Source organism: Dendrobates tinctorius, unplaced genomic scaffold (assembly GCF_039654945.1).
Source record: "Dendrobates tinctorius isolate UK_male_01 unplaced genomic scaffold, ASM3965494v1 ptg000103l, whole genome shotgun sequence".
Taxonomy (NCBI): Eukaryota; Metazoa; Chordata; class Amphibia; order Anura; family Dendrobatidae; genus Dendrobates; species Dendrobates tinctorius.
Window position 1 is genome coordinate 40,518,683 of NW_027361771.1, and position 8,542 is coordinate 40,527,224.

At 54.8% G+C, this 8,542-nt stretch overlaps 1 protein-coding gene across 1 annotated transcript; it reads right to left on the reverse strand.

Annotated features, from left to right (window-relative positions):
- Positions 1 to 400: 400 nt before the first annotated feature.
- On the reverse strand, positions 401 to 8,449 carry TMX2 (thioredoxin related transmembrane protein 2). The gene is made up of 8 exons (XM_073588276.1): positions 8,142 to 8,449; positions 4,451 to 4,511; positions 3,181 to 3,294; positions 2,043 to 2,119; positions 1,820 to 1,926; positions 1,672 to 1,737; positions 1,429 to 1,558; positions 401 to 872 (listed from the first exon to the last, which is right to left on the reverse strand). The coding sequence occupies exons 1-8, from the start codon at positions 8,328 to 8,330 to the stop codon at positions 750 to 752; spliced, it is 867 nt and encodes a 288-aa protein (XP_073444377.1). The 5' UTR covers positions 8,331 to 8,449; the 3' UTR covers positions 401 to 749.
- Positions 8,450 to 8,542: the final 93 nt, after the last annotated feature.

Below are 8,542 nucleotides of genomic sequence, written 5' to 3' on the forward strand. Positions count from 1 at the left end.
AAAAAATCTGGCTGGTTACAAGATATTGATGACCTGTCGTCAGTGTTGAATCTATAGGGGTCTGGCAACCTACCCATTAGCTTTTATGAGGACCATCCGGATATGAACACAGCTACAATCCATAGCTCCATCCAATGTAGTGGCTGCTGCCGTATACTGCAGAACAGCCATTATTCAAGGACAATACCATACACGGAAAACACTGCTGACATCCTTAGCCCTTCAGGAGGGTCACAGGCAGGGAACTGGAAACTAGAAAAATGGCCATACATAAGGGTGGTTTTCTACCATTACAGGTAACAACATAAGAGTGGCATTAGTTCAGGAGAAAGCAGACCAATCTCCTCATCTGAGATAAGCCATTAATGACGCTCAGGAGAATATACAGAGAGACTTTGGAAATGGTTAGAGAGGAACCCTTTATTATAGGCTCTCACGGGATAATTGGCAATGTCCATGGTTTGGATTACATGACTCTTCTGGTCTTGAGCAGACGTCACATCGTACACAATGGCCGGCAGAGGCGGAGTCTTGAAGTTGTTGGTAAGAATGAGCAGAATTAGTGCAACAGCGGAGGAAGAACCGACAAAGATGGAGACATCATAGGCCCCTGGGCTGCCTCTTACTATACATTCATTAAAAAAAAACGCCTTGATGAGGTTGAATGAAGAACTGAAAATCATTAATGGAGTGGTAGTTCTATTCTATTTACATTAGAGGATGGGGGAACACGAGCAGCGGCCCCAAAGTTACTGATCCTTCTTGCTTTCAGTTGGGGGATTTTCCTTTGCCTCTGCCTCATCTTGGTTCTTATAGGTTTTCTTCGCTTGCTGGTACAGCTCATTCAGGTTGAACTCTCTAATAACATTTTCCTGATGTACAAGGAGGAAAAAAAAAAAAAAAAAAATTTAGATGCAGTCTATACCCACATGGGACGTCTTCACCAGAGGACCAGCCGCTGTCCAGTAGTATGAGGACACCGATTTATTACTTGACTCCTCCAGACAAAGAGCTGCACTTGAGTCTTCCCCAGAGCCAATATGGGTGACACATGGTAGGTACCAAACATGAATTAATAGACATTTAGGACACAACCATTTAGCGGTCATATTTTTCCAGTCTGTGGTAATAATCCCCGAGCCTGACCAGGGGTCTCCTGCCCTGAACCCACAGCCCTCATTCATAGGCGTGTTTCCAAAATACAGAAGAGATGTAAAGCTTTCCATTACTGGTTCCGATTCTGACTTTGGGCTTCTGTGTGCCATGGACCCATTATAGCCACTGTGACATTGCATATAGCCAATATCCCCCACCCCCTCACGGATAGAGAAAAAAAATGGGGGGGGGGGGGGGGGTGTACAGCTGAGACAAGATAGGCAAGATTACACATGGTTCCATTCACGCTTGTGCTCTTACAAAGAAAGCTACCTGAGAGAAGCTCCAAGACACCGCACGGCCCTTTTTATCCACCTGTGGTCGCCGTAAGATCTCCTTGCCACCTTGAAACAAGATAAGCGTGGGAAGTTGCTTGGACAGCGGAGAGGTGCTGACGTTGTACCTGTAACGCATACATTGTGTGAATGGTGGGACGCAGCACTTCAGGAATAACAGCGGCACCGTCCAGATGTGGAAGCCCCAATAGGCAGAAGTTCCAGGGGCAGCCATTCTTACCTAGTGCTGACGTCTGGATATCTTCCTATATCCACTTTACCAAACTTCAGTCTGGCACAGTTATATCTGTAGGCAGGAATGAGAATGATCGGTTTGGGAGAAAACACGTGTGTGTTACAGTGCACGTCAGAGTGGAACAAGGACATACTTTAGCGACAGTTCAGCATAAATGGGGGCAAATGACTGACATTCAGATGACCAGTTAGCAAAATATTCCACAATCCATGAAACGCGTCGATCCGACTGCATCTCCTCCTGCAAAGAAAAGGTAGAAGATGACATGTTCGAGACGACTTTTTTTTCGTCAAGCAGTCTGTGCCATTTATATTTCCCAAATAACCCCTGGTAATGAAAGCCCCCGGGGCAGTTACCTCGATTGTTTTGTCACTGAAATATTTGATATGCTCAGGGCCCAGATAGAGCGGAGGCTTACACGTCATCAGGAAGACTGCGGAGGAAAACAGTGACAACAGTTCACATTTAAGAATAACTAGCTGAAGAGCCCGGCGCTGCCCGGGTATAGTAACTAACTGTGGTTAGTTATAGCAAATTATAATTATCCTCCATCCCATAGTCCCGTGCCCATATACCCATCATACATATCCACGATCCCATAGGCCCGTGCCCATATACCCACCATACATATCCACCATTCCATAGGCCCGTGCCCATATACCCATCATACATATCCTCCATCCCAGTCGAGTGCCCATATACTCATCACACGTTTTCCATCTCATAGTCCCATGCCCATATACCCATCATACATATTCACCATCCCATAGTCCCGTGCACATATACCCATCATACATCCTCCATCCCATAGTCCCGTGCCCATATACCCATCACACATCCTTCATCTCATAGCCTCCATCCCATAGGCCCGTGCCCATATACCCATCATACATATCCTCCATCCCATAGGCCCATGCCCATATACCCAGCATACATATCCACGATCCCATAGGCCCGTGCCCATCATACATATCCTCCATCCCATAGTCGAGTGCCCATATACCCATCACACATCCTCCATCCCATAGTCCCATGCCCATATACCCATCATACATATCCTCCATCCCATAGTCCCGTGCCCATATACCCATCACACATCCTCCATCCCATAGTCCCGTGCCCATATACCCATCACACATCCTCCATCCCATAGTCAACCATTATGACATCATAATGAGGGGCGGGGCTTGATACACACACTTTTTCCCCCATTATGTAGATAGGGGCTAAATTGTTTGGTGAATTGGAACGCGCGGGGTTAAAATTTCGCCTCACAACATAGCCTAGGACGCTTTCGGGGTCCAGACGTGTGACTGTGCCAAATTTTTGTGGCTGTAGCTGCGACGGTGCGGATGCCAATCCCGGACACACACACACACACACACACACACACACACTTGAGCTTTATATATTAGATTACAGCGTCCTTTTACGAGTTAATTTTGGGGACTACACGAGGGCCTGCACATTTTACAATAGGTCTTTAGGACTCACCTAGGCACAGGGTGACATACAATAGGCCCATACGGATATCCAAGCGGAAGAACAGAATTGTGTTGGCCACCTTGCTGAACATAAAGATATTCCCGATGTGTTGTTCAATGGTGACTGAAAGAAAGAAATGGGTTCAGACACTCACAATACGGCATCACAACCAGCGCCACCCCAGATCAGTCACAGCTGAGGAGAACAGCAGTCAGGTCCTCATGTGTCTGAAATATCACTTACACATCAGATGTTTAAAAAAAATAGTTTCTCCTTATGGAGATTGCAAAGCAGGTGTAAGGAGACTTATAGGCCATGCAGTGCTAACCTAAGAATATAAATGTACAAATCGCCTTTTCACGGAGAAAGGACTGCAAATCTAGTCCCACGTATTATGTATAGCAATCCTATAAGTCAGTATTGACCCTGTATAATAAGTCATGTGACAAGGCCCTTTATTGGGTTGTGATGGTGTGATAGGCTATGTGGATATCATTTTGTGTATATTTCTATTTCACTTATTTTCATAGTGTTTTTCTTGTTGCCTTGTATGTCTATAGCCTGACTGTATCTGTCTCTTGATGACCCCCTGTAGTTCCTTAGTCGCCAAGGCTCCCTTGTTCTCCTCTGGGAGGCCTGCAAACTGCCCCAACCTGTTTGACTACCTCTGGACACAAGGAAGGGGGTGGGGAGGACAGGAGCTGGACAGGTCAGTTCCTGTGTGGAGAGGATCGTGTAAAGACTGCACCTCAGAGAGAAGGACCCATTTTATCCTCTGGTTCTAGAGTTTTGGAAGCTCGTCTCCCTGGACATTTTATCCTGTTACTGGACTACATTCTTGTTCTGGAATATTGTATCCTCAGTGTGGTGGATTGTTTATGGACCTTCTAATTTTGCCTGTAATAAAGGTCTTGGGATTGCTCACAATTCCCTCGCTCTGTTGATTGTGTGGTATCGGAGAAGGAACCCGTGACAGGTCGCTATTGACTGTTAGCATTGCTACCCCCAATTGATGGCACTGGAGCCCCTGTCCTCCTGCTATTTGCATTCTTCAGAAAAAAACATGGTGAAAAGGTGAAAGAGGTAAAACAAGAAGGGGCACTTTCTGTAAACTGGAAAGATGAGGGCTCGTCTCTTCCGCGCCAATGCTCCAGGAGTTATGGTTTCCCATGTAGCTTAGAGCTCCATGGTGATATGAAATAGCTGCAATTTATAGCAAAATGGCGACATTAGCTCCAATCGGGTTTCAAACATTATGTGGACAACATTCAGGACTTACTACTCCGCCTGTTCTTCATCATGACGATGGCGCTGAGAAACATCAAGATCTCCACTTCTCTCTGGGGAGGGAAAAAAAAAAAAGAAAAAAAAAAAAAAAGGCAATGAGCCAGCTGTGCCAAGCGCTACAGCTCGTACAAGCGGCGGCGGGGCAGCGGTGCCTGGCACCACAGCTCATACAAGCGGCGGCAGGGCAGTGGTGCCTGGCACCACAGCTCGTACAAGCGGCAATTAGACAGCAGCACCTGGCACACCAGTTCATGCAAGCGGCAGCGGTACTTGTTACTACAGCTCGTACAAGCGGCGGCGGGGCAGCGGTGCCTGGCACCACAGCTCATACAAGCGGCGGCAGGGCAGTGGTGCCTGGCACCACAGCTCATACAAGCGGCAATTAGACAGCAGCACCTGGCATACCAGTTCATGCAAGCGGCAGCGGTACTTGTTACTACAGCTCGTACAAGCGGCGGCGGGGCAGCGGTGCCTGGCACCACAGCTCGTACAAGCAGCGGCAGGGCAGCGGTGCCTGGCACCACAGCTCGTACAAGCGGCAATTAGACAGCAGCACCTGGCATACCAGTTCATGCAAGCGGCAGCGGTACTTGTTACTACAGCTTGTACAAGCGGCGGCGGGGCAGCGGTGCCTGGCACCACAGCTCATACAAGCGGTGGCAGGGCAGCGGTGCCTGGCACGACAGCTCATACAAGCGGCAATTAGACAGCAGCACCTGGCATACCAGTTCATGCAAGCGGCACTTGTTACTACAGCTTGTACAAGTGGCGGCGGGTCAGCGGTACCTTGCTCGACAACTTGTACAAGTGGCCATGAGACAGCGGTGCCTGACACTACAGCTCGCACAAGTGACGGCGGCGGGACAGCGGTGCATGGCACTACAGCTCATACAAGTGGCGGTAGCAGGGCCAGGCACTACAGCTCGTACCAGCGGCGGGGCCAGGCACTACAGCTCGTACCAGCGGCGGGGCCAGGCACTACAGCTCGTACCAGCGGCGGGGCCAGGCACTACAGCTCGTACCAGCGGCGGGGCCAGGCACTACAGCTCGTACCAGCGGCGGGGCCAGGCACTACAGCTCGTACCAGCGGCGGGGCCAGGCACTACAGCTCGTACCAGCGGCGGGGCCAGGCACTACAGCTCGTACCAGCGGCGGGGCCAGGCACTACAGCTCGTACCAGCGGCGGGGCCAGGCACTACAGCTCGTACCAGCGGCGGGGCCAGGCACTACAGCTCGTACCAGCGGCGGGGCCAGGCACTACAGCTCGTACCAGCGGCGGGGCCAGGCACTACAGCTCGTACCAGCGGCGGGGCCAGGCACTACAGCTCGTACCAGCGGCGGGGCCAGGCACTACAGCTCGTACCAGCGGCGGGGCCAGGCACTACAGCTCGTACCAGCGGCGGGGCCAGGCACTACAGCTCGTACCAGCGGCGGGGCCAGGCACTACAGCTCGTACCAGCGGCGGGGCCTGGCACTACAGCTCGTACCAGCGGCGGGGCCTGGCACTACAGCTCGTACCAGCAGGGGGGCAGCGGAGTCTGGCACTACAGCTCGTACCAGCAGGGGGGCAGCGGAGTCTGGCACTACAGCTCGTACCAGCAGGGGGGCAGCGGAGTCTGGCACTACAGCTCGTACCAGCAGGGGGGCAGCGGAGTCTGGCACTACAGCTCGTACCAGCAGGGGGGCAGCGGAGTCTGGCACTACAGCTCGTACCAGCAGGGGGGCAGCGGAGTCTGGCACTACAGCTCGTACCAGCAGGGGGGCAGCGGAGTCTGGCACTACAGCTCGTACCAGCAGGGGGGCAGCGGAGTCTGGCACTACAGCTCGTACCAGCAGGGGGGCAGCGGAGTCTGGCACTACAGCTCGTACCAGCAGGGGGGCAGCGGAGTCTGGCACTACAGCTCGTACCAGCAGGGGGGCAGCGGAGTCTGGCACTACAGCTCGTACCAGCAGGGGGGCAGCGGAGTCTGGCACTACAGCTCGTACCAGCAGGGGGGCAGCGGAGTCTGGCACTACAGCTCGTACCAGCAGGGGGGCAGCGGAGTCTGGCACTACAGCTCGTACCAGCAGGGGGGCAGCGGAGTCTGGCACTACAGCTCGTACCAGCAGGGGGGCAGCGGAGTCTGGCACTACAGCTCGTACCAGCAGGGGGGCAGCGGAGTCTGGCACTACAGCTCGTACCAGCAGGGGGGCAGCGGAGTCTGGCACTACAGCTCGTACCAGCAGGGGGGCAGCGGAGTCTGGCACTACAGCTCGTACCAGCAGGGGGGCAGCGGAGTCTGGCACTACAGCTCGTACCAGCAGGGGGGCAGCGGAGTCTGGCACTACAGCTCGTACCAGCAGGGGGGCAGCGGAGTCTGGCACTACAGCTCGTACCAGCAGGGGGGCAGCGGTGCATGGCACTACAGCTCGTACCAGCAGGGGGGCAGCGGTGCATGGCACTACAGCTCGTACCAGCAGGGGGGCAGCGGTGCATGGCACTACAGCTCGTACCAGCAGGGGGGCAGCGGTGCCTGGCACTACAGCTCGTACCAGCAGGGGGGCAGCGGTGCCTGGCACTACAGCTCGTACCAGCAGGGGGGCAGCGGTGCCTGGCACTACAGCTCGTACCAGCAGGGGGGCAGCGGTGCCTGGCACTACAGCTCGTACCAGCAGGGGGGCAGCGGTGCCTGGCACTACAGCTCGTACCAGCAGGGGGGCAGCGGTGCCTGGCACTACAGCTCGTACCAGCAGGGGGGCAGCGGTGCCTGGCACTACAGCTCGTACCAGCGGTGGCGGGGCAGCGGTGTCTGGCACTACAGCTCGTACCAGCAGCGGGGCAGCGGTGCCTGGCACTACAGCTCGTACCAGCAGCGGGGCAGCGGTGCCTGGCACTACAGCTCGTACCAGTGGAGATGCGACAGCAGTGCCTGGTACTACAGCTCGTGCCAGCAGGGGGGCAGCGGTGCCTGGCACTACAGCTCGTACCAGCAGGGGGGCAGCGGTGCCTGGCACTACAGCTCGTACCAGCAGGGGGGCAGCGGTGCCTGGCACTACAGCTCGTACCAGCAGGGGGGCAGCGGTGCCTGGTACTACAGCTCATACCAGCGGTGGCGGGGCAGCGGTGTCTGGCACTACAGCTCGTACCAGCAGCGGGGCAGCGGTGCCTGGCACTACAGCTCGTACCAGCAGCGGGGCAGCGGTGCATGGCACTACAGCTCGTACCAGCAGCGGGGCAGCGGTGCATGGCACTACAGCTCGTACCAGCGGTGGCGGGGCAGCGGTGTCTGGCACTACAGCTCGTACCAGCAGCGGTGCCTGGCACTACAGCTCGTACCAGTGGAGATGCGACAGCAGTGCCTGGTACTACAGCTCGTACCAGCGGTGGCGGGACAGCAGTGCCTGGTACTACAGCTCGTACCAGCGGTGGCGGGGCAGCGGTGCCAGGCACAGTCTCTGAGCTGCAGTGGAGGACGCTGATCAGGGGCCTACAGGGCGAGACCCCCAGAGACCACACATTGACATGCCAGGGAATACGAGCGGCCACCACAACCTTAGGTACAGACGTGAGAAACCAATCACACTACCGGAGCAACGTCTCCCGGTGTGGCCACGTACCAGGCTATAACGAGAGGGGCACAGGTGTGGGATCAGCCCGGCACACTATCGTACCCTGTGCCCTTGAGCACCTGCAGTATACTCACCCAGTCAAAGTCACAGGGGTTGCCATCCTCCCGCTGGCTCGGCAGCGCAGTGCACAGAGGAGGAACCTTACGGATCAGGAGGAAGGAGGCTGACAGCAGTGCAGAGAGCAGGTAGTAGGGCTGCGACACCCAGCGCCATAGTCCGGGCGCCGCATACACCAGAGCGAGCAGCGGAGCGATCACCGCCATTCTGCCTGTCTGAGAGATTCACTCTAAATGCACAGAAACCCAGAACAGCAGGAACTAGCCCAGGAATGCACGGACCATTCACAGCGCGCTATACTACACCAGCCAATCAGACGCAGAAGTGCCCAGACTGACCGTTACATCACACAGCGCCAACCTATCAGGGGCGGTGACAGTGACGAATGAGGACCGAGAAAGGCCTGTGCGCGGAGACT

Bases quoted from the DNA above. Each gene is read 5' to 3' on its own strand.
- TMX2 (XM_073588276.1), bottom strand. From the start codon at position 8,330: ATGGCGGTGATCGCTCCGCTGCTCGCTCTGGTGTATGCGGCGCCCGGA. The intron at 1,927-2,042 runs GTAACTGCCCCG...TTTTCTTTGCAG, and splicing joins TCAGTGACAAAACAATCGAG to GAGGAGATGCAGTCGGATCG. The intron at 873-1,428 runs GTAGCTTTCTTT...CTTGTACATCAG, and splicing joins TGTCTTGGAGCTTCTCTCAG to GAAAATGTTATTAGAGAGTT.